Source organism: Mustela nivalis (genome assembly GCF_964662115.1).
Source record: "Mustela nivalis genome assembly, chromosome: 11".
NCBI lineage: Eukaryota > Metazoa > Chordata > Mammalia > Carnivora > Mustelidae > Mustela > Mustela nivalis.
Genome location: NC_139030.1, coordinates 46590535 through 46617298, shown reverse-complemented (window position 1 = coordinate 46617298; position 26764 = coordinate 46590535). Strand labels below are relative to the sequence as shown.

Here is a 26764-nt window from a genome sequence, read left to right as displayed (position 1 = left end):
AAATGGTGAGTGAGGAAGGAAGTGGACTGTGAATTATATAAATTTTCTGTGCTTCCCTGATATCTGGGAGAGCACCTGCAGAAAGGTCAAATGAGAGGTTGTCTAAGTTAAGTGCATGTTTAACTTATTGTCCAAACTGGGATACTTTCGAGAGTGAATGGGGGAGTATTAACAATTTCACTGGGACCATAGGTATGAGCCATGATTGTCTCAGGGAAAACTGGACTTAGTGCCACACTATTTCTAAGTGGGCAATGGAGAGAGAAGAAGAGAGTTATAGTTATTGTCACACCTGAATGAACATGAAATATGGAGCTCTAGGGCTCTGTCCTAATTAGTCTCTATACCTTTTGTCCCTTTCTCTTCCAGTTCATTCCCTGTGAGAAGACAGATTTTCCAAATTATTGCTGTAGTTTTTTCAGGGTCTTTAAAATCTCCACTGGTCCCCCATGGTTAGCAGAATAAAGTCTGTACCCTTACCAGCTGGCTTTCCAGCCCTGCCCCATAGGGTTCCAATCTTATTTCTCAGTTTTCCTCTTTGAGAAACCATTGGAGCTTCAAACCATTGAAACTACTGACAACTATTGACTTGTAATTTGTTACTCCATGTCTTTGCTCATGCTTTATCACCCTGTTGCCTGGAAACCTACCTTATGTTTTTACTTATACAATTTCTGTCCACTTTCCATGACCCAGTTCAATTTTCAGCTAAAATGCTGTGGAAAGCTGAGAACTGGAAGAAAAACATTCTCTGTGAAGCCTTCTCTACTCGCTCTTGTCTTGTCCAGCTCTCCATCCCCAGGAGTTTGTATATAGGTATCTATGTACCTTTATATGGACCCACAAGACTGCTTTCATCCTTGCATTAGCATCATTTAGACAGAGGTCTTAGATCCCCTTATAGATCAGAAGTTGCTTTAGGGCATAATCAAAGTATCATTCTTCCTGTAATTCTCAAAAGCTTTGTACTTGGTCCACACACAGTGGACTTGTTGAATAAAAGAGGTTAGAGACTGAAATTCAGAATTCTAATAATGTTAATTATCTTTGCTTGGGTGAAGAAAAGCTCTGAGACAAAGGTAATTCCTATTTTGCTTGCTCAGAGACTTGGGACTGGTGTGGGTGTGAGCATCTAATTCTTGTTGGCCCTGAGGAGTGGCTCCCTATTCCTTATAGGAGGACTAGAAGAGGTGGACCAGATTCTGGCATTTAGGAAGGCTGTTATGACCTCTCAAACTAGATCTATTTGTTAATCATAGACAGTCACAGTATTCTGTTACTAAATGGACTATACATGACTGTCACAAGGCCTCTCTCTGATACAGGCATCAGTCTGCCACTGGCCCTTTGGGAACTCTGTCTGTAGGCATCTTATTGCCTGGATAGTCATAATCACTGGATGCAGTCATTCAAACTTACCTGAAATTATATGCAAGGGTGGCTTTCTTTTTATGAAACCAGCACTCTAGATAACAGCCTACCTGGTTTGGACTATTAATTCTGATCACTTTGGAAACCAAAATGACTAACACTATAAAGAAAGACTGTCAAATTGAATCTTCACCCCTGACTAATCATAATCTCTGCCATATGTCCTTGGCACAAATTGTGTTGCTGCCTGGGGCACTTCATCCTCTGCAGTGAGGCATGCTGGAAATTTGTATTGGTGAGGACTGCTCTTGCCATTTTACACTCTGAAAGGGTACCAGAACCTAGTTCCAAAAAGAATGAAATTCAAGGCATCTATTTTCCCTAGTATTCATGGGGTTGGAACTATAGATATAAGGTGTCTTAGATTTGGTGGGTATGACACAATTTTAGCTGACAGGACCCTATAGTACATAATCTCTAGTTTATAGGCCATAGCTATACCATATAGAAAACATTATTGCAACCAAATTCCTGAGTGTACTTTGACTTAGCCCTAGATCTGGAAGCCCCAGTCCTATTTGGTCAAGGTATTTAGATTCTAAGATGCAAAGTACCTGATTTATTTTTATTTATTATTTACTTGTTGGCTCTCTACATAATTTCTCTAGACTTTTCTAAAGATGGACAGAATCAGAGAGATAATTTAGCCTCATGGCTCCCTTTTGGATAGGAGGAAGCCAAAAGTAGAAAGGCTAAGTAACTGCTTGAGGTAGTACAGCTTGTTAGTGGTAATGCTTAATGTAAGTGACATGATAACACTTCTACCACATTCTTTTGGTCACAGAGTCAGTCTGGAGCTATTAGGAGGGCAAATAAGTCCCAATTCTTGATAGAGATAATGGCAAAGCATGTGTGGCCATCTTTAACATACCATACTTATAAAGTAGAAATTTTGCTTCATAACATTTCAGGCTCCTTAAAAATATTTTAATTGAAAAAAATTTTGGCTATTCTTTCTTCATTTTTTTTCTTTTCTATTTTCTCTCTTTTTTCTTTCTGAAACTTCAATTACATGCAGGTTAAACTCTTAATATTTTTCCACAGTTCAGTGAATCTCCATTTATTATTTTTTATCCTTTTTTCTCTCCGTGCTTTAATTGGGATAGTTTCTACAGCCTGCCTTAAGATTCACCGTTTTGTTTTTCTGCAGTGCCCAATATACTCTTAAGCCCATTCAGTGAATTTTTTTCCTCCTTTCATATTTATAATGGTTGTTTCAAAGTCCTTGTTTGTTATTTTCACCATGTCTGGGTCATCTCTGGGTCTATTTCTCTTGATGTTTTCTGCTTATGAGTTACTTTTTTGGTTTGTTTCTTTGCGTGTAGTGATTTCTGATTGTATGTTGGAGATTATGAGCTCTGATACTGAAAGTCTCAGATTTGTTACTTTATTTAAAGCCTTTTATTAAAGCTTATTTTTGAGCCTTGTTGGTCTAGATCTTGGGCTAGAATGGCTTTTTTGGAGTCTCAGTTGAATGTCCAGGCTGATCAGTGAGATCTGTCTACCCTAGCTGGCCAGAGCTGCTATCTCTCAGCACTGTGTAACCTCCAATATCCCCATTTGGCTTCTACTACCTAGGAACTATTGTCTACCAAGTCTCTCCATGAGTATTGACCTGCACATTTGCAGTTAATGACTCAAGAAGACCCCTATGCTGAATTTTGGAGCTCTTTCTATGAACAGCTCCCTTCTCTTTGGTTTACTGCACTGCAGATTCTAGCCACATCAGCATCCATCAATTCTGATTGTTGCCCCACCAGCCCCATGAGACTGCCATGCTCTAACTGGGTTCTCTTTCTTTGCCTGTATTCCAGAAAGTGACCCACGCAAAACCCCAGAGTTATTTTTTGGATTACCATTTGTATTCCCCTTCTTTCTGGTATCATAGTCATGTGTTACCATTATCCCAATACCTGAAAACCGTTGCTTCATGTCTTTTTTTTTAACATTAAACATTATGTTGTTTACTGTGGGAAGGTTAGTCTGGCACCAGTTACTCTTCTTTTTATATTGAGACAGTTTTTTTTTTAAACAAATAAGACATTTATTTTATTTTTAAAAGTATAAATTGTCATTCTTTATCATGAAATGACTCATCTATAGCATCAAATATAGAGATGATTTTGCTAGTGAACTAAAGACACCTATAGAGTGGGGCGCCTGGGTGGCTCAGTCAGTTAAGCATCTGCCTTTGGCCCAGGTCACAATCCCAGGCTTCCAGAATCGAGCCCTGCATCAGGCTTTCTGCTCAGCTGGGAGTCTTCTTCTCCTTCTGCCTTTCACCCTGTTCATGCTCTCTCTCTCAAATAAATAAATAAATAAATAAATAAATAAATAAAATAATTAAAGACACCTACAGGGCTTTCTTTGTTGTCTTAAAACCCGTTAGTTTGGGGCACCTGGATGGCTCAGTGGGTTAAAGCCTCTGCCTTCATCTCCGGTCATGATCCTGGGGTCCTTGGATCAAGCCCCATATCAGGCTCTCTGCTCAGTGAGGAGCCTGCTTCCCCTTCTCTCTCTGCCTGCCTCTCTGCCTACTTGTGATCTCTGTCTGTCAAATAAATAAATAAATAAAATCTTTAAAAAACAAAAACAAAGACAAAAAAACCCTGTTAGTTTTAGGTCAAAATGGTACGTATCTACCTTGACATGCTAAGTTCTTTGTTCTGTCTTGAGTTCTTTGCTGAAACCCCTGGAATTCTGTTATCTAGTCTTCCTTATGAGAACTGACCACTTAAGCCTTCAGAATCTCATCACCGATGTAGAAACCTGTCTTCATCCAATGGGTCTACATACCAGTTTTTTAATTCCTATCTACGATATATCAATTAAAGTAAAATATAGGCCCACTTCCCCTAATTTAAATATACTTATATCCATTACAAGTATTGTGGGGCAGGAGATATTAGGTACCACAACAGCCTGAGTTTCTCCATGCAAGAATAATAAATGCCCTTGTAGTTGTTGGTGCTATATTGTGTATTCTAGTTTAGAACAATTTTGAATTTGGGCCTAATTCAGTGGACTTCTCTGAGAGCATCTTGCTTGAAAATGATATCTGTTCTCTTTGTTTCTGAGATATAGCTTGAGAACTGCCTTATTTCCATTTCCCATGTAGTTTTTACCTTCAGAAAAGGCTGAGTAATATTACATTTGTGAATATTTAGGTTTCCTTAATTGGTCATGAAAATTAGCAGGGGCTCACATGAAGAAAAATATAAATGGATCCTCTAAGAAATCTTCGTGTGTACATAGGCTATTATTGAAGTGGTTCTTTGTGTTTTCTTTCACTGAGAACACCAGCCGTCTGAGGACTTATTTTTACTCTGATCTGCTAAGTGTGGTAGAAAACAGCAAAAGCTTTGTGAAACAGATAGTTTCTTATCCAAAAAGTGATCTTATTACCTTTAAAATAGTATTAACTTTTAATAATAATCCACTCACATGTACAAATACAACAAGCACAAAAGTATATTTATTCTTCAGCAATGTTCATTGGGCAGCTACTCTATACTAGATACTGTTCAAGGTACTGGAGCTATAGCAGTAATCCAAACAGAAAAAAACCCTGCCTTCCTGGAGCTTACATTCTAGTGGAGACAATCACCCAAATAAATAATTTTTGTTACTATAAATACTATGTTAGGAAGTGTCCAGTGCTATAGAAAAAAAAGAATCTTGGGTCAGGTATTATAGAAAAAAAAGAAAGTGGGTCAGGAACTGCCAAGAGAGCTGAGTTAACGGGGGCAGCCAGGGCAGACTCACTGAGAAGAGAATTGGTACTCAGGCTGGCAGTAGGTGAGAGGTGAGTCACACCAGGATCTGGGGACAGAGCAACCTGGCAGAAGGAATAGCCATCGCAAAAGCTCTGAGGTGGCCCATGGCCTTTAAGGTGCAGGAAAAACACACACCTGTGGGTCTGGAGAAGAGATTTAAGGGGAGTAGTTGAAGAGGAGGTTTCAAAGGAAAGAGGTATCAAGCTTGGGGGCCAGACTATTCACTATTGTAGTACCATACCCACTTCTCTTTTAAAGCCAGAGATTTCCAACCAGCTGATCCAGCAAGGGGAGGTGTTTTCAAAACTCCCTGCTAAATAAAATATTTTAAAAGTGGGGAGGCAATGCCTGAGCGGCCCAGTTGGTTAGGCATCTGCCTTCCACTCAGGTTAGGATCCTGGGATTGAGCCCCTTCCTTGAGCTCCCTGATTGTTAGGGAGCTTCCTTCTCCCAGTCCTCCCTACTTATGCTGTCTCTTTCTCTCTGCCTCTCAAATAAATAAATAAATAAATAAATCTTAAAAAAAAAATCTTTTAAAAAACCCTCCCTGCTAAATCTTTAAAAACAAAACAAAACAAAACAAAACCTCCCTGCTAAAAATGTGCTTCTCTCCATTGCTTCTCCTGGGCTTTGTATCCTGTGCCTCAGGCCAGTTGGGAGCGATGAAAGATTGAGAATCATTCTTCTTAGGTAAACTAAAGTCCTCCTAGCCTCTGACCCCATCCTCCATATTCTTCCTTTCTTTCTGCTTCAAGGGTGTCCTTCTAGTTGCCCAGAAATAGAGAGCACTAAGATAGGAAGTTTATCAGAAGGCTCTGATTCAAGAGATTCCTATTTTCTAATCCTCATGACCCAAAGCCCGGAGAGCTCTCCAAATATTTAATTATACCAGTGGCAGTTTTCTGAACAGAGTTGTCTCAAATTTGAGTATAGCATTAGGTATGTGGAGTGATTTTTGAGAGCCCTGCTTATTATGGTGACAATTACATAGAAGAAAAAAAGTCATCAGTTCAAACTTACCTGGAAAGCATTTTAAAGAAGCATTAGTTATCTGAGTCATGCTAGAAGCCATTTAAAAAATTTAAGTAGCCAAAAGAAATTATTTTTAACTTAATGCTGGTAGAGCAGGTGTATTGCTTAGGGAAAATTATGAAAACTTTATGTGCTTTTTGGGGTCCAGTAGGCAATTTGGCTGGGGTCCTGGACCTCCGGCTGGGGGTGTGTTGTAGAGAGACTTGGGCCCAGCATGAAGATCCTGTACTGAGTTTAGATGCTCAGGTACCATCAGAGAAAATGTTTTAAAAGGCTCTGTTACAAGTGGACAAGCCTGTACTTTGATTTTATATTTTCATTTTAATTGTAATAAGACAAATGGCAGCACACTGAGCCTCATCTAAAAGGTTTCTCTCTTTCCCTTCTCACTAACAGCAGCAGGGTGGGCATTATTCAGATGTTAGCGGGGCTGTCTCTGCCCTCTGCCTGAAGGCAGGCTCTTTCAACTGTCTGAATAGTCCTGGGCCCCAGACCTGGCATCTCACACCATGGGACAGATGACAGCGTGGTCGTCTGTGAAAGCGAGGTGGCGGTATTCTGACCCCTCCTCTTTCTCTGCTAGGACCAAAATGGTAGTCCAGAGAGACCTGCAGGCACAACTCTCTTCTTTGGGACACCAAGGGGGCAGTTTTCACTTTATTCTTTCATAAAGACATAAAAGCAAGCAGGCCTGATTTCTAGCCAGGGAAGCACGAAGGCCAGGAATATGCAGACTTCACGTGCTCTGCTCCCTGACAGCGGATGTGCGGGCCATATTTTGGAAGGGTCACAGAGGTCTTGGTGTGCCTTGTGACAGTCAGTCTTAGCTGTGAGGATAAAAAGCTGTAGTTGCTCCTGGGTCTCAGGATCCATCAAGGGGATTTGTTTGAGAGTCACCCTAAACACGGGCTGAATCAGGAGCCTAGAGAGGATTTTGGCCATTGATTGAGTCAAGGGGTGTGTGTGTGTGTGTGTGTGTGTGTGTGTGTTTAAAGAAAAAGACATTTTCACGGGTACTTGTTAAAGATGGTAAGCAGACTCTATACAGGACAATAGGATTTTACAGTTGGAGTGAGAGATTAAGTTCTACTCTGAGTATAGCTCAGGATACAAGAAGCGGGGCAGGGGGTGGTCAGGGGGTAGAACATAACTAAGAGGAAACATCAGGTGTAAGAGGGGGATTGGGCCAAACTGACCTAACAGGATTCTTGCTGAAGACAAGGTTGATCAGATATCACCTGGGGGATGTGGCAGGATGAGAAACCAGAGCCTATGTCAAAGTGGTCAGATATGGAGGGTGGGAGGTTCTGTTGTTCCATGAACTTAACAGGGTTCTTACTAAAACTGCATTTCATAAGGAAGGGCACAGATGGACCTAAGAAAAGATTCAGAAGTCTAAGTAAATTTGGTCAACAAACAATCCTTGTAAGCATGTATGTGTGTGTTTATGTATGTGTATGTGCACATTTGTGTGTGTGTATCTCTGTGTGTATGCATCTCTGTATGTTTGTGTCCCTGTGTGTATGTGCCTCTGTGTGTGTGTGTGTGTGGTGAGGGGTTGGTGAGTAAGAAACTCATAGGGAGGAGAGTCATTCAGCCGATCTCCAGGGGGAGGAGCTGTAGCTATACACTACATTTTTAGGACTAAATGAACAGTGATGGGTCTGTAGTCATAAAAAGACAAATTTAGGAAAGGACTGATTTTAGGAAGAATATACAATAATGCCTGCATTAAGTCTTTGTAGAGCTTTTGTCCTTCAATGATGTCTTTTCAAGCTATCACTTCTTAAGTGATGTTCCTCTTCAGAATTCCCATTCCCTTCTTTCCTATTTTAATTGTGTTTCTTATCACGTTTCACCTTGGTAATTGATGTATGTGTACAAATCTTCCTAATTCAATTTTAACTTCCTTGGGGCAGGGGTCAATGCCTTGAGCGCCTTATTCTCCTCTCATATACTAAGTAAATATTTGCAGATTGAATGTATTTTCAACAACTTCTTTCTGAATTTTGTTGACATTGTCAGTGAAATTTGTAATTAGTAAAGAGTAAACCTTTCAGTATTCTAAGTGGTTAATAATCATATAATTAAAATTATAACATGATGAGTGGTAAACATCTTGAGTTTCCAAGACTTTTGATATATCCGTGTTATCATCGGCAGTATAAATACACATGATTTTAGTATACTAATACTCATCTCACCTCCATCTCAAATGTTTTTGCTGGTAAAATACCGTTCATAATACCTGCTTCATCTGACGGGGCTGTGATGATGAAAATTTTTAAAGCCCTTTGGAAAGTAAATTGTGTTACAAAAAGATAAGGTTGTCAATCACAAGGTGTTTGAGATCCTATGGTTGTTATAATAAGAGAGAAAAAGAAAAACACACATGCACATCTATCTATAAAGGCTTCAAAAGGCATATGAGAATAATAGTACATGTTTTTAAGTACTTTATTCCTTGTTTTCATTAAATACTTTTTTTAAAAGGTCTTTGAGACTAATAATGATAATGATGAAGATGATGATACTAATAATAATGATAGCTTCTGCAGCATTTTATAATTTATAAAATTATAATATTTTGGTGTTATCTTGGATTTAACAGTTTATTAGGGGAGAGGACCTGCTCTTTATAACCCAAAGTTACTGTTAAAACAAAATGAGTCAAAACTAACCGCGAAGTCATTTTAATGCAAATGAATTTAACATTACACCCAATGTTCTGAAATACATGTATTGATTTTCATAAAACATCTGGAAATTTAAAAAAAAATGCAAGTAAAGTATTTGAGGAAAGAAAGCATTCCATACATTCCCACAAGATGACAATACTACTAAAGTACATTAGTGTTTCTTGGCTGAGCCTTCTGCTTATGAGAGTGGGAAGGCAGCTGGGTAGAGAGCAGTTCTGCGTGTGTCTCACCCATTCCCTCCTCTCTTCTCACACTTTGCACGCCCACCATTCTGATTGCTGGGTGTTGGAATCTGCTCTTCTGGAGGTCTCTCAGACCTTCTGCAAGTGTTAGCACTGAGGGTTTTACTTAGCAGATTGACAAGGAGTTGGCCTTCCACATGACAAGGGGTTTACCAATATTGATTATCACATTGCCAAACAATAGAAGTCATTTAAGAGGAGATGTTTTTGCTGATTTTATGGTTATTGCACATTTTTTCTCAAATGCCTATGTGTTATTATTTTGTGCTTTAATTAGTGCCTAGATAATCCTAAATTGACTGTATTAATATTCAAGAGCATATTAAACTTTCACACTGCCTAATGAACGCAGGCAGCACTGGGAATCCAGAACATTTACTATCCCTTGCACGCCCAACTTCAGTAGTTCCCAGGTGTGCCTTTTCTGTGCCATAAAATAAGGTCCAGATCAGAATATAATGGGCACCCTCATTACAGTACTTACCATACAGTATTCCAATTTTGGTTACATGACTCCCTCCCCCAGTGGATTGTGAGCTTCTTGCGGATAGGGTTGTATCTTGGTTACACTTGTTCTTCCAGGGAAAGGTATCTAATATACAGTAGGAAAGCAATAAGCAAATGTGCAAACATAAAAGGATGTGTTTGGTGGAGAGTCATTTAAAATTCCATAGGTTTTGATAATTCATACTGCATTGTGAAGTCTTATTTATTTGAATGCCATTAATTTGAAAGTTAGATGTAATAAAATGTTTTATGTTAAAACCACTCCTCTCAAGATCATAAATACATTCTAAGGAAAATGATATTTTTTGATACTGCTAAATAGACATTATTAACCTTTATAATTTATCAGTACTTAACATAATTACATTTTAATAGAAATATTTTTAGTTGTGCCTTTTGCTAACTTAGATGGGTTAACATCTGTCTCACCTTGCCATTGGATTTAGGAAGTTTTCAATGACAGATTGAAATTCATTCTGGAAGAATCAAAGAACCACAGAAGAAAAATACCAAAGCTAAGTAGGAAAACAGTGGATCAGTGGTTTATAAAAGATGAGAACCAAATAGTATATCCCAAGTGAATGAATAAATGAATTACAGTATCTCCAAGAAGACAAAATTTACATGCATAAAATGTGAACTATTAACATCATGAAATAAGATGCCAAGAAGCAATGTTATCTATTGGATTTCAGAGAAGAGAGACAAGGTTGTAAGGAAGAGCTCCATGAAGGAAGTGAACCCCAAACTGGGCTTAAGGAAATGAATCAAAGTGAGAAAATAACTTCCGATATCTGCATTGTTTCTTTATTGCGGTGGAACGCACAAACTTAGTGGCTCAGAACAGCATACTTTTATTATTATCTGGCCATTTCCACGGGGCAGGATCCAGAACATGCTTAACTGAATCCTCTGCTCAGGGTCTTAAAGGCTGAAATCAAGGTGCTGACTTGGTGGTGTTCTTTCCAGGGCTTGGGGACATCTTTTACGCACACATATTGTTGCTAGAATTCAGTTCCTTGCAGCTGTAGGGTGGAGATCTCTGTTTTCTTGCTGGCTGCCAGCCAGCGTCCTCCCATATTCTTCACCTTGCCGTTCTCCTCCAACATGGCTGCTTCCTTCCTGCAAGCCACCAGCAAAGGAAGCCCCCACTTCCTCCACCCTCTTTCAAATGATCCACTTGATTCCGTCAGGCCCAATGGGAAAAATCTCCCACTGATTAGAGACCTTCATTATATTTGCAAAATCTCTTTACTTTTGCCATTTATCATAACAGAATCACGGGAGTGAGAGCTTTACACTTTTGCCATGCTCTGTTGACCACAAGCTAATTACAGCTCCTGCCCACACTCAGGGGGATTGTACAAGGATGTAGGTCACGAGGGGTCACCCTACATTCCTGTCTACCACACTGTCTTCTTCTGTAAATGACTCTTATTTGAACATGTTTCAAAAGTGAGGTGTGTATGGTTTTTTTGTTTTGTTTTGTTTTTTGTTTTTTAAGATTTAAAAAGACTGGGCTCTGGGTGTCACATGCCAGGCTAAGCAAAAGAACTTCTTGAACTTGGAGCTTATACTTAGTTCTACTTGGGGGACCAACTGTACACAGTTATTAAGGAAATGGAAACCATCCTAGAGTGAGTTATAATTAGAGAAGCCCACATCATCATTTTAAAAGCAAGAGCTTCCTAACTGATGTCTTACCTGCTGGTCCTTACTCCCTCACATCTGCCTTGACTTGTCAAGATGATCTTTTCAAATGCACATCCAACCCCGCCATTATCCTTCTTAAAATACCTGTCCTGGCTACTAGATGGAACCAAGCTCTCCAGCCTCCTAGGAAGGGGCTGCCATGTTGTTCAGCTTCATGTCCCACCCAGCACCAGCTCCATGTGCCCTTCATGCACACTCAGCTGGGGCAGTAGCAGAAGAAGCTCAGAGAGGGGGATGGATTTGAAAGGCATTGAGCTGGTAGAATTACCTGGATGTGTGGGGGTGAGGATGAGTAGCTCCATGCATGCGAAGAGGAGTGTATGTGCAGTAGCAAATGTAGGAGAGAAGAAGAGTTAGTTTGAGGTCACCCTATAACACCACCACACACCAACGACTTGTTGCAGGCATGACCCTCTACTGGGTACTGTTAGATCTGTAAAGAAGTGCCAAGCATGACCTCTGCAGAGAGGAGAATCCATGTGGCATTAGGAAATTATGGATTCACAAGAGAAGAGGGACAACAGAAGGATTCCCACCAGTGGTAGATTACAGAAGTGGAATAGTAAAGATGTTAGTTCATAGCTGAATGCAGTTTTCTGCATTCCACGAAGTACCCAGTAAAAGCAATGACAGATAAAACATTGCTTTTCATTGTTTTTGAGGCTTAAATGTGTAAACAGTGGATGACATCATTAGGACCTAATTTGGGGCAGCTTAAAGAAAGTATCAGGAAGAGAGGTTTCAAAGTTGTTCTGGTTATTTCAAATTAAGTTTGTCTTTTCAAGTGTCTTTGGTCACTTGACCTTACACAGTCTGGTTATGAATCTTGAAGTTCTTTTGTGCTTGTTTTGGACTGTATGAAAGTACCTAAGTTTTTCTTCTGTTGCTTTCTATTTCTTCTGAGGGATGTTGGCCCCAAAATGTGCTTTCCTGTCCTGGTCTGCCTTCCTGATATGAGGCCACATTCTAGGGAGAATGCACAGAATGGGATGCTTGTTTTCTTCTTAACAGAAGATAGATTCTAATCTCCACTTGTCTTTTCTCCTCTGTAACTAAGTGGAATCCACCCTACCAATGCCACGTCCATTTCCAGCTCATCTGATTCTTGTATTCCTCCCGTGGTTGTTTGAATGCTGTCATTGCTTTGGGCCTGCAGGCTAGTGCCAGTGCTGCTGTGGCAGCAGCCTGTGGAGGGCACACAGCTGCTTGCTGTGACTGGGTGTGACTCCCTGCTGGTGCCAACACTGCTTCCCATGAAGTATGCCCTGCTGGCATGACTCCTCACCAGGGGATGCCTCTGCCGGTTGCTGTTGCCCTTACTGCATGGGAAATGCATTCTTACTGGACACACAAGGAACTTGCTGAAAGTCATTTGTACCCCCTTGATTAACTGCTGACGTTCTAGCCCCTGCTTCAAAGCCCCTTCACTTTGGGATCATACCTTTTGGTAGGGAGTTGATAAAGCCCTCACAAAGGGCCAATAGGTGGAAGGAGGCACTGGTCCTAAGGAGGCACTGGTCCTGCTGTGCTGCTATACCTTCCCTGGTGAAGCCTGAAAACATAGCACTTCTTCCAGGAACTTGGCTATCTCATGAACTGGACAATAATGTGTCAGGATTTCTCCTCCTCCTCCCTGGGGTACAGGATCCAAGTCCTTTCAGTAGAGGTTATTGGGAGGCTAGTTGTAGGCATACTCTTTGAGTCTAATTTTCTTGGACCTGAAAGTGTCATGGAGGTAGGTGAAAAGCCTCTTAAGTAAGCTTTCATGAGTTCAGGTCTTCCTTTTAGTAACAGGTTATCTGCTCATGTCCTCCAGAAATGGTCCTTTCTCATGGTGGGATCTGTCTTCCTCCTACAATGTCCCAAGTTCTTGGGACCCTGGCACATCCAGTCCTGATCTCTGTGTTAGTGACACTGTGGTAACAATCCGCCAACCCAACACACACACACACACACACACACACACACACACACCAAATCTCAGTAGTTTCACACAATGGAGTTGTATTTGTCACTTGCACAATCTCCATCTTGGGGCTATAGCATCTGAAACACAGGTCTTCTGTATTAATTTCCTAAGACTCTCAAACAAGATACCATAAGCCAGATGGGTTTAAAAAATAGAAATATAGGGGCACCTGGGAGGCTCAGTGGGTTAAAGCCTCTGCCTTCAGCTCGGGTCATGATCTCAGGGTCCTGGGATCGAGCCCCACATCAGGCTCTCTGCTCAGAGGGAAGCCTGCCTCCCCCTCTCTCTCTGCCTGCCTCTCTGCCTGCTTGTAATCTCTGTCTGTCAAATAAATAAATTTTTAAAAATCTTTTTAAAAAAATAGAAATATATTCTCTCACAGTTTGGGAGACCAAAAGTCCAAAATCAAAGTGTCAGGGCCATGTTCTGAAGGTTCTAGAGGAGAATGCTTCCTTGCTTCTTTCTAGCTTCTGGTAGTTGCCATCAGTCCTTGGAATCTGTTGGTTTATAGATGCATCATTTCTATCTCTGCCTCTACCTTCACATGGCCATCTTCCCCATGTCTCCGTGTCTCAATTTCCTTCTTTTCATAAGAACAGCAGTCCTTAGATTATGGCCCACCCTAATCAGTATGACCTCATATTAAGTTGATTATATCTCCAAAGATCTTATTTCCAAATAAGGTCACACTCACAGGTATCAGATTTTAGGACTTGAACATGTTTTATAAAAGGGATGCAATTCAACCCATAACACTGCAAAGTTGTGGCTGCACAGAAGACATCCCATGGCTTTTAACAATCTCATCTCAGAAGTGATATATTCTAGTTTTGTTCACAGCCCACTAGCCACAGCATGACTCCAACATAACTGCAAGGGAAGATGGTAAATTCAGGGAAGCACATGGGTATTTAGTGAGAATTACTGTCTCAGTCACATCCTTGACCAGCTCATTTATTCTGATCCCAGAAGGCTCTGGACCACATGAGACTGGATATTTCTGTATACTGTGAAATATCTGTCAAGCAACACCATATGATTCTGCAAAGCATATTGAAGAAATAGACTTGGAAAACTGAGCAAAGGAAAGAAAGGAAACAGTTTATATAATCTGCAAAACTATCCCATATTTGTTTGGTTCTTTGGTTCATCTTAACCCAGAGAATACAAAATCGTGAGCAACAGGTTGGATCTAGTCCATAGATACTATATGTGTGAACTACACAATGTTTAAGAAATGTAAACAAAGATCTAGATATCTTTCCTTAAATGATTGGAAGATACGACAGCATCTGGGCCCATGTTTCCACAGAAAAGCACTAATAAGGAAAACCCTGCTCATTTTATACAATTCCATCTTTGCAGTTAACTCTGCTCCCCACCATTCCCTCTGTTATTGCCCACATTGGGGCTCAGTATCAGCTCTTATTTGTCTTTGTGTTTTTACCATTGTTTTCATGTAAGAGAGACCCCCCTCCCCTTATATTTGCTTCTTTTTGCCCACCTGATTTATCTGATTGACCACTTCAGGCATTTGTGTTTGTGACTTCAATGTTAAGTATTACATAAATTTTCATATATTTTATCACATTGGGGTGCTTTTAATGGGTTAAGCAACACCCAAAAGCGTGAACTGTACTTGAACTCATGACTTGGAGGCTGATTCCTGCTTTAGCCATCTGCAGAGGAAACACTCAACCTATGTTTCCTTCACTCTCTCCACTACTGTGGTAACCCAACACTCTGACACTGACCTGTGAGTTTTCCACACCAAGCAATTCTGAGGCACTGGATCTTTTATAGTTCAACTCAACTCAATTCCATTCCATTCTGACACAGTCTACCTAGCGATAACATCAGATCCCACAGGTTATGGGCTCAGTCCCACAAGACTGTCCCATTGGACACACCTCAGATGCCAATCACAAATCCAGATTGTCACCTGTGCTTCTGATCAGTGGGCTGTGAATCAAAGAGATTCCTAACCACCTCTTCCTCAGGTTTAATTTGTTAGAGTGGCTTACAGACAGCAGTTTACTAGATTGCAATTTTTTTTTTTAATAAAAGGATATAATTTTGGAACAGCCAGACAGAAGAGATGCACAGGGCAAGGTATGGGATGGAGCACAGAGTTTTCATGCTCTTTGTCAGCATGCCATGCTCCCCAAATCTTTACATGTTTACCAACTGCAAGTTCTCTGAACCCCACAGTTGAGGAATTTTTATGGAGGCTTCATTATATAGGCATAGTTGATTAAATCATAGGCCTTCAGTGATTGATTCAATCTCCAGACTTCTCCCCAGAGGTTAGGAAGAGGGGCTGAAAGTTCTAACCCTCTAATCATATGGTTGGTTCCCTTGACAACAAGCCTCCATCCTTAGGTTACCTAGGAGTTTTCCAAAAATTACCTTAGTAACATAAATGCAGTTGTAAAGAGAGGATCTTTTTATGAATAGCAAGACACCCATTCTACCTTTATGTCTCTGAAACACTTCAGGAACTTAGGACAAAAGATCAACTACAGTAACAAAAGATGCCCCTATGGCTTCTATATAGGAAATCACAAGAGTTTTAGGAGCTGTGTGTCTGTTTGATTTGTTTGATCAAATCTGACTTGAGACCAAATATGCATTCCTTACTATAAATCAGAGTATCACACCATCTGAAATAATTGTGACTTAAGATGAATGGTTGACAAAAGCCTGGAAATACCTGTGATGGGGATAGGTGTATAAATGTTTGCAGTGAAATACTTGCAATTGGGATGGCTGCATAAATTTGGGTCTAATTAACATAATGCATGTTGACTGAAGTAAATCCTTATTGATACAGCTTTTTCTGCCTTTTCTCCCCTTTATAGACCATTGGAACGATCCAGTGAAGATGTGGATATAATCTTCACAAGGCTGAAAGAAGTTAAAGCTTTTGAGAAATTTCACCCAAATCTCCTCCATCAGATTTGTTTATGTGGTTATTATGAGAATCTGGAAAAAGGAATAACATGTAAGAAATGCGGCTCCAGGGGTGTATTTTCGTATATGGTTTGTGATCATTTGTAGTTATCCCATGGGGATAGATAGTACATGGAGTATTTATGTGCCAAATGTTTGAGCTTCAACCTAAAGTATTAGGTTGACATTTCCCTTTACTTTGTTTATTCAGTTCCATGTAGGCTATTTCCTTGACTTTGTTCACAGCATGTAAGTGTTCTTCCAGGATAGCCTGGAAGATGGAACTGGAAGGATGTACTGATTCATATATTCAGCTAAATCCTTAGAAACTCCAATAGTTATTTATTTTTTTTTTCAAACAGTTATTTTCTTTACCCCAAGGAATATGTGAATTTGTAGGATATTAAATAAAGATAAAGGACTCTTAATGAACGTTAATAGTAATGTCTTGAATTAGCCTGAGTGATATTTATTTCAGGTGGGAATAAGGGGCAGGGAAAGAAAACAAGAGGGTGGCAGCTGCTGCCTTCGGCTCAGGTCATGATCTCAGGGTCCTGGGATCGAGTCCTGCATCGGGCTCTCTGCTCAGCAGGGAGTCTGCTTCCTCCTCTCTCTCTCTCTGCCTGCCTCTCTGCCTACTTGTGATCTCTGTCTGACAAATAAATAAATAAAATCTTAAAAAAAAAAAGAGGGTGGCAGCTGCATTACCAAAAAAATTATTTTCTTATTAAAAAATAATGCTTTTCCATCTGTTGGGAAACTTTTATGATGCAGTAACAGAAAGCTCCCATCTCACTGGCTCGGTTATCTATTACTTCTAAAAGGAGGGGAAAATCTATTACTCATTCAAAAAGTCTTGAGATAGAATGGCTTCAGAGTTCTTAATTAAATGACTTGAAGACATTACCAAGGTCACATTTCTCTCCCATTTTGTTTTTGTATATGTTTTGTTGTGCATCCTCAGGTGTTGGCTTTTGCTCTCAGACTTGACCCAAGTGATTCTAAGACAGCTATAGCAATTAGAGGCATTACATGTGTTGGGAGGGGAAAATTCCCACCTACCCCTCATGGTTCTTTTGACTGGGCTAATAAACTGACATAAGACAGATTAATGGGAGAAAAAATATCAAATTAAATTTCATACATTATGGTGGTCTCATACTTACGGGACCTAAGAAGTGACCAAGACAGGCTGTTTATGTGCTTTTTAGATAAAGAAACAGTACGTTTGTGGAAAACCAACAAGACAAAGAAACTTAGACTTAGGTACTAAGTAGTGAAGAAATAAGCAGAGTTTGCTTATATAGCTTCTCAGTCGGGAATTCTCTATGTCTTGTGATAATGATATCTACCTCTTGGTGCAGCAAGCGTTCCTTTCGCATGGGAGACTTACTTCCTGTTTCCGAGGGGTCAGAGAGGAGGGTCAGAGTGTCCTTGCACTGGCTGTTTCTCAAGTAACTTTGATTCAAAATGATCAATATGCCACTTTGGAATAATTTAGAGTAATCTACCCTGAACCCCATCACATGACAATACAAAGCTATTCTGCTGAAGGTCTATTTCTTCTTGTATCTGTTTTCAGAAGTCTCCCAGTAGACTTCCTGTTTCATTGGCCAGAATTACATGCTTACATGCTTACAATGACTAGTGGTCATATGGTAAAACCAGCTTATATTTGGTATATTTACCTTACTGTTTCTTTTTCAGTATTTCGCCAGGGTGATATTGGAACAAACTGGTATGCTGTCCTGGCAGGGTCTTTGGATGTCAAAGTATCTGAAACCAGCAGTCACCAGGTAAGATACTGTATTCTTTTCTTTTCTTTTTCTTTTTTTAAGTAGGATTTATAAGAAGGGGTTTGACAAGTGTTTGTTGAATTCTTTTATTAAGTTCTTCAACAAACATACATACTGCATGTCTTCCATGGTTTTAGTATGGTGACAGGTGTTGGAACATGAAGTGCAAGAACATGATGCCTGCCTTCCAGGAGCTTGCTATCTATTGGGAAATGCAAACGACTCAGTTGCAATGCAATAAATTCTGTCATATAAATTGAAATGTGAGCAGAGGGGACAGAGAATCAAGTTTTTCTAGGTTTCTCCTCAGATCCTTCCTCCATCTGGTATCCTCACTTGTGATAATGATATCTACCCTCGTGGTCCCCTCGTCAGCCTTGTAGGCACTGCAGTGCTACAGGGGAAATGCGGTTGATGCAGTCCCTGTAAATCTCTCTCTCTCTCTCTCTCTCTCACTGTTTCTCTGCCTCATCTTATCAAATGTGGAAGGGCCAATAATATATTTTCTTTCTAAAGTGTGGAACGTGCTTGCTTGATCTTCATTAGTGACCTCTGAGGAGCTTAACATCCTAGTAGATAGAACTCATTTTATCTCCTTTCCCCCGACAACATTTGTGAATATTTAAAATTGGACCTAGACTCCCCTTTCACATCTGCAGTAACCCTTGCTCATCCTTATTTCATGAGGTCCAAACGTACAGAACTTTCCTGTTTGGAGCCAAGAACCTTGAATCTCAAAAGGACAGCCCCTAAACGCCACCTTCGAGCCTGAGTAGGAAAATGGCCCAAGTTTTCTTTCTGTGTATTCAGGGTTCATATAAAAACTACAGGAAGAGAATTGGTGAACTGCAACGTCAGAAAGAATTATCAAGAGAAATTTATAAATCAGTTAGAGGGACAAATAGCCTGCAGCCAAATACCACGTTTAAGACAGTGCTTCTGAGCCTACGTAACACACTTCAAATGTGAGAAACATTTATGATGCCCTAAATTTGAGATTTTAAATATTATAGGAACATATGTGCATAGTGGAGTTATGGGCAACCAACCACCGAAAAATGGAAAAGTATCCTAAAGACTATCGGTAAAATGGGCATTTGGAATTTGGACCATAGTTGCCAATGTTATTCCCATTGTTATGGATGGTTAGAGTCTCAGGCCAGTACCCAAGTCCTGCTTAACCCATAGATACTTTTTCTGTGGATCACTGCATAGAAAGTTCCATTAAAAAACTGCCTGGGACCTGTGCCTTTCAACCTTGTTGGGACTACCCTGCTTTCCCTCTCTTACAGAGTCAGTTTTCTCCTGGAGTTCAGAGGGTCAAGGTGAGAGGTGAGTTTTTTATTCTCGTAAGATGCTTCAGTTTCTTAATGGAACTGAGACCAAGCAAGCATTTCTGGATATCTTTCATGTGCAGGGTGGTGTTCTAAACACTTAATAGGTATTTATTTCCTCCTTTATTCCTCACAGCACTCTATAGTTCCTATTACTGTTCTTGTTTTCCAGATAAGGAAGTGAGGCCCTGACCCGTTAAACAACTTGCCCCAGGTAACAGCCTAGAAATTAGGGGAACCAAGAGTCAAACCCAGGAAGTCAGTCACCTGAACACAGTCTCTTAGGCACTGCTCTGTGCTTTTGACTCAAAAGAAATGTAATGACTCCTGCATCTTCCCTCGCCCTGCTATTCATCACCTTTTCAGATTCCCCCTTGTCTCTTATCTCTGCACACCTTCCACCTGCAGACTGCTGGCCTGGTGGGGCCCCTCAGTCTCCTTGCTCAGAGCTGTTCCCGATGCTCACTGTGATGAGGGCTCACCTTGTGGAGGTGTGGAAGGGACAGGGCCTAGTAGAGGATGGTTCTCCTCACGCCCCGGGGTAGTCCCGAGTGGGTGATGATGGAGAAAGGGGAGGAACTGAAAAGGGAAGGTGAGGAAAGAGAGGAAAGGGGAGCAAGATGAGAATTAAGGAGGAAAAAGGTGAGAAGGGAAGGAAAACACAAGGAGGAAAGAGAAGAGGAAGAAGAAGAAAGGCAGAGGAGATGTTCCTAAGGAATGATAAATAACATCAGCAGGGATGTGCTGAGACATCAGATGTTCAAAGCTGGCATGAGACTGTGATGGTATTAAAATAGGATTTGGCCGGGGGCTCCTGGAATATTTCCCTGGACCAGTTCTCTCTCAGCATGGGGTTCTCACAAAGAATAGCTGAGTAACACTTTGTTTTTACCTGTGGGGTTTTTAAAATCTTAACAAACCTTTCACTTCAACTGTAGTTTTGACCTTAAACACATGCTGAGAACTTTCCTAAACTGGGCTTGTTCTTGTCTTAAATTGCTAAGAGTTTTAACTTTATACCAAAGCTTCCTTACTGCCTCTGTGTATGTTACCGGACATTGTCCATCGAGGGTTTTCTGGACTAATTTCCATCATTAAGCTATATAGAAGAGAAAGCTCATTGACTTCTACATCCTCCAAACCTCCAGAGAAGAGTATGAGAAACACGGAGGGCCCAGGCTTCCATCCAGCTCAGATAGTCACCTGCACGACATGGTTGCCCCCTTGGGAGGAAGAAGCTAAAGAGAATGAACACGGTGGCCGAATCTCCTCCCATGGCAAGTTGTTTGACAGGGAGAAACAAAAAAGCCATTTCCACCTGTGCTGGCCTTGTAATGGGCTCTGGATCTCTGCCTACTAGTGATGTGGCCAAATCAGGGTGATGAGTTAGCCTATAAGAATAGGACAGTCTCTAAGTCAGAGTTCTCCAGAGAAATGGAACAAATAGAAGATGGGTGGATGGATAGATAGATAGATAGATAGATATTTATCTTAAGGAATTGACTTACATGATTGTGAGGACTGGTAAGTTTGAAATCTGTATGGTAAGCCAACAGGGTGAAGATCAGGCAAAACTTGATGCTGCAGTCTTGAGTCTGAAAGTTGGAAACCTAGGCAGAATTCCTGTGTCGCAGTCTGAAAGCAGAACTCCATCTTCTTTGGGAAACCTCAAGGGAAACATGTTTGCTCTTAAGTCCTTCAACTGATTGGATGAAACCGACCCATATTAGAGAGGATAATCTGCTTTGGTTAAAGCCTACTGATTGTTAATGTTAAGCAGTATCTGTAGATTACAATAAAATGTAGGCTAATGTTTGACTGAACAACTGGTAAAGTTAACTTAAGTTAACTTAACCCTAGTTAAGCCAAGCTGACATATAAAATTAACCATCAGTTACCCCAATGGGGAGTGAAATGAGCTTGGGCCATGGGAGAAGCAAGGGAAGACCTAAAATTGCTACCCCTAGAGAGCAGAAGCAACTTTGCTAAGTGCCTTCAGTGTAGCTTACTTGCTAGGGGTTCTGTGTGCATCATCTTTTGGCATTCATGCTCTGTTTTACAGCTGGGCTTGAAAACAAGGCTCAGTGACATTAGGTGTAAATTTCCCTGGGCCACACAAATGTACATGGTCAATTGAAGATTTGAATTCAGGTCTGACAAACTCCAAATTTCATGTTCTTCCTGTTGCTCACACAGGAAAAAGGGTAAGCAGGGCAGAAAAAGAAAAAGAAGAAAAGTTAAAGGGACTAAGAGTGGATTAAGGAAAGAGAAAAGAGGTAACAGCACAGAAGAGTGAATCTTTAAAAGTGAGTAGGGCTGTTGCTCCCTGTCCCTCCATTTTCATTCAAGTTTCTCCCTGACCTGTGTGCCTTTCTTCTCATCTGAGAGTCAGAAGTCAGAGATGGTAGTGATAAATTCCAAAAATTATCTCTGAGTTTCAGAGATGCCCTTTAACCCCTCAGTAGGATGTTAGCTCGGCGGGAATATTGGGATAAGAGCAGACATAGATCGTGGTAATAGAGCGCCCCTACAGGTGTGTGAAAAACACTTTTCATGCATTATTTCATTGGTTGCTCAACTACAGGGCCCTTCCCCCTTTAGTGCTATCGTTAGTGTCATTTTACAGGGCGATGCTAAATAAAGGCCACACAGCCATTAGGTATCAGAGCCAGTTCTTTGTGGTTGTGGGGCTCAGGTCCTTGACCATTACAGTTGTACAGGTGCCACCCAGAAGTAATAATGAATGTGGAGTGAAGCTTTTCCCCTGTACCTCCCTCAACCATCCACCTGATTCCAGCTCAGAGCTCCACACGTCTCACCTCCGAGTCCATCTTGCAGACGTTTGCTCCACCTAAGACAAGCTCTGCTGGGATGTGGGGCTCTCTTTACACCACCTTTTATTTTAGATCATCAGTTAAATGAGTGTGGCCCATCTCTTCAAAAAGGTTTCTAGGTTACAGGGTGGGATAGGTACGTAGGGATGCTAAGGGAGGGAGATTGAGGCCCTATGTACAAGGTGGAGGTGACAGGATTGGAGTTTGTGTTGATGGGTTGTATGAGGCCTGAAGGAAAGTGAGGATTCTGACTCAGAAGAAGGGGTAGGTGGTGATGCCAGTAATTGAAATAAGGAGCATGTAAGAAAGACAACCCTTCACAGATTCTGAAATAGTATTTTTATGTCATACGTTTATTAGGCATTATTGATCTGATGGAATTTTTTCTGAAGAAAATCACCCTATTTCTTTTATATGGTGATAAGAAGATAAAACTACACATAAATTTGAGGAATACGAAGAGCATAAATATTTTATTTGGCTTATAAATTTCTATTACCTTTCTGCCTGCTTTAGGATAATACTTTTTCTCCTTTTTCATCATTCCCTTATACTTTTTTGCACACTAGGTTAAAAAAAACACAGCTTCTTGCCTTCCCTATGGTTGGTTTGCCAGATTCTTCTTTAGTTCTTTGGACTCCAGGCTGAGGGTCACTCACACTTCCTTCTCATTGGTGGCATGCTAGGAGGGTAGCGGCAGTAACTCTCCTCATTTAGAAAGCATTTCATTTACATTGTTTTGTTTGAGCCATCCTAGAAGGCAGGCCCAGCTGGATTGTATCTTGATCAAGTCCCAGGTGAATGAGTGGTCTGCTCAAGATGACACAGTGGTGACCCACAGAGCTAGAAATCACCATGACTTCATTACCCAATCCATGCCCTGCTCTTGCCATCCTTACCTTTAACCGGCATGTGCAGCCATTTGCCTGGGTGTCTGCAAGGGGTCTTCAGTGGGCACTCGCTCCTGAGAGTCTCTAGTGTCCGTGGGTGGTGGTGGTGGTGGACAGATCCTTCTTTGCCCCCTTGGATCACTGGTGCCTAAGATTCTGACAAAGAGCTACTGATTCCACATTTCGGAAAAGTATTAAAATACAAACACTCCACTTAGTGGTAATATAAACTTCAGGCCCTTTCCTGGGAGGGGAGGATAAAGACAAAAAGCCATTGGACTGTGGGGAGCGAGGATGGCTCACCTCCCAGTTTCGCCTGGAGCTGGTCCACCCGGTTAGTTTAGAAACCACAAGTCTGCCAGCTGGGGAGGCATGACCTAGCAGACAGACTCTGTATCGCCCTGTGGGTCTGCTCCTGACTCAGGGCACATCAGACAGTGGTATAAAATCCTACTGAGTGCTGGTTGGAACCAACTTCTCTCCCTCTCACACACTCCCTTAGCAGAGCCCCAAGCCAACACTGTCCTGCTTCCGTACTTTCCCTTCGGGTGTGTCCCCCCAGTCTGAGGTTTCAAGCCGGACTGGAGGAGAAAGACAAAAGCCTCTGGATGAAGAAAGAGATAAAGGGCCCTATGTCTCAGAGACCTTCCCTGAGGGGCTGATGTTACATTGCTTTCATTTCTTTTGCTATGGCCTTGAAACTGTGTTTGTGCTGAGGATTTTGGGGAAAACAGACTATTCGAGTTCTGTTATTTTGATGAACTTTTAGAGACTGCTATCCTTGGAAATATCTTCCTGTAAATTATATTGCTTCCACTACACCATAAACAAAACCTTCTCTCAAAACACCCATACCCCATGTCCATGTGTAGTTGTCAGAAGCACCTCTTCCAACTTTGCAGGTACCTTTTCTGCCTTGGCTATTCTTTGTCTTACCCCTTGAAGCTCCGTGTGCTTACCAAGGGGACCTGCCCACAGACCATGCCACCAACCCACAGTATCCAACCTGGCTCACATGCTCATGTAATTTCCACTTGGCAGCACCAATCCCATCAAGGATCCATCCTCCCAGTTCCCACTGATACCTGTCCCCATGCTCAGTCTCTTACCTACGCCTAACCGGGACACAAAGCCTTCAGATGCTCACAGCTGAACTTTGTACTCAAGAACCTGCCTGTGTTTGGCTACATATTTAACTTAATGGCTTCTAAGTTGGAGATTTTACGTTCCTACTAGAATGAATAATGCTATAGGTGTACGCTTTTCTTGTTAATATTTGCATGGATTTTGGGTGAGAAGTGAACATTGGAACAAGTGATAAACAGTGAGTAGGAAACTCAGAAACCATAAATAAGCAGCCATACTTAATTCTGTGACTGTTTCAGAAAGAAAGAGGCCCTGTTTTTCTCTGCAGATTTTATAAATGAATGGCTTTTTTTTTTTGGCATGGTAATAAATATTTAAATCCTAGAAATATATCAGGTTTAATAATTAATATTTATACCCAAAAAGTGTATTGTTCCAGTCCATGTTCCAGTCCATTGTTCCAGTTCCATGTGAAAGAATTTCTGATGGCTGTTTAGTGACTAGGAGTCCATGCTACAAAATATAGAATAAGATGATGTATTAATTCATTAAAACTTCTACATCTCTGTAATAGACGCTTTTTTAAAGTGTGTTTACCTAATACAATACAGCAGTTAAAATCAAACCTCTTTTCAAATCCTCTCTACCACTTCATTGCTGTGTGACTTTAGGCAAGTTAGATTACCTGTAAGTTGGGGATAATTCCTACCTTAAATGAGCTAAAGTCTATAAACCACTTAATACAAAGCTTGCCACAGAGCAGGAGTTCTGGTACTTTTTTCTTACTAATTCCTAAAGGAAGTATTTGTTGCCCAGAGTGGAGGGCTGCCTGTTGCAATGCCTGCAATGTTCTCATTTTATCACAAGAGGGCAGTGCTAGCATAGAGAAAGCAGGAAATGTGCGCGGTATTGGAATGGCAAGACTTCAACAATCCATATTGTTCAGCCATTCCGTGGGATCCGAGAGCCCTGGCTGCTGTTGGCACGTGGATGTTATCCACCCTCTCATCTGTTTCTGTGACATTCTCTGGAAATTTTTGGTCCAGTTTTGGAAAACAATCTCTCATTGGTACTTCCCCTAAAGTAAAATGTGGTTTTATTTGCCCTCTCTTTGTCTCTACATCAAAGACGTTTGTAAATGTTGGGGTTTTGTTTATGAAATTTGAAGGACGGGCATGTCTCTCTGTCTCATGGCTCTCTCTGCCTTTCTGGCTTAGCCTGTCTGACATTCTCATTTACTCTCATTTCACCCCATTACTTTCAGGCAGAGAACGTGCTGTCATGAGGGAACCTTTTCTAGACCATTTAATGAGCCCTTGAAATGTGAAAGCTGCCAACTTACCATAGTTGTTTGTCATCTCCTGTGACTTGTCTGCTCAGGTCATGCTATTGGTTAGGGACGTATCAGGAGTTTAGCTAGCATCCTTCGTGAGGCCCACACGTGCTGTGGTTTGTTTTGTTGCCATTAATTCCTTGTTTGGGTGGGTGCAGCACTGGCTCTGCAGCAGTGAAGCTGGCCTCCCTGATTCAGTTATCAGAATGCTAATGCTGGTCCATTCTCATCCAAACTTCCTGCAGCCAGCTTGAATGATCTTGTTAAGCTGCTTGGAGCACCCTGATGCCAGCCACGTGCTGTCAACGTAACAAACCTGTCTTCGCTGTCTGTTAGGAAAAAAACACATGTCACTTGGGAGTATTTTGCCTTTGTGCTTAGTAATAAATTCTTCAGAGAGCACATGCAGTTTTAATGTCTTGACAAATTCAGAGCTTAGGTATCTTTACATTTTTATTTTTTAAAAGGATTTGGAGCACTCAGTAAATTCCTGTACTTAATTGAAGCTCATGAAATAAACCCAGGCACTACCAGACTTAATGACAAGTGCTGCATACAGACCTAAAATAAAAATCGTAGAAACACCTGCTTTGTAAGAATTTATGTTTCAGGGTCTACGCATTTAAAGGATCAATTTCTTCCCTGATGTTAAACCCAACGTGTGGTCAAAACAGTAGACATGCTATGAGACAGTTAATTTTTCTTGAGTCATTAATATATAAATGATTAAAATATGCTTGCTTAAAAAATCTGATATCCCTTGAAGTTACAGGAGAGTTAAGAAAAAACCTTGATGTACTTATCACAGAGAATTCTTATGTCTGTTTTGATGACTGTTAGTTATTTAAAATTTCGTCAGATTGCCTGTAACTCGTGTAAGCTGGATTTCAGCAGTTGTGTATACACATTTGCAAGGTACACTTTTTAACCTCAGGTATCAGTGATGTGTAGCCTTTGGCTTAACACCATTCCTATTCTCATAGTGTAGCTATGTTTATAATGCAACAAACAAAACGTTTCATATGACAACGCCTGCTTTAAGAAAACCTAGTATATCATAATTCAGATGTACAAAGCAGACAAATTAAGGGGTGATTAGTAGCAGCACAAAAGGATTCTTTGATTTGCAGCAGGATTCGTCAGAAGGGTTCCTTTGAATACAAGCTCCCC

General features: G+C 40.9%; 1 protein-coding gene across 4 annotated transcripts in view; it reads left to right on the top strand.

Annotated features, from left to right (window-relative positions):
- The window catches only part of RAPGEF4 (Rap guanine nucleotide exchange factor 4), a 291346-nt gene that overhangs the window by 40806 nt on the left and 223776 nt on the right, over nt 1-26764 (top strand). For all 4 annotated transcript variants that reach the window (XM_082689572.1, XM_082689567.1, XM_082689568.1 and 1 more), the window contains 2 exons: nt 16231-16373; nt 18029-18117. Coding sequence is in view for 3 of the 4 variants with exons in the window: in XM_082689567.1 (XP_082545693.1) it covers nt 16231-16373; nt 18029-18117 (232 nt within the window). In the remaining variant the exon portion in view is untranslated. The remainder of the gene's footprint in view (nt 1-16230; nt 16374-18028; nt 18118-26764) is intronic.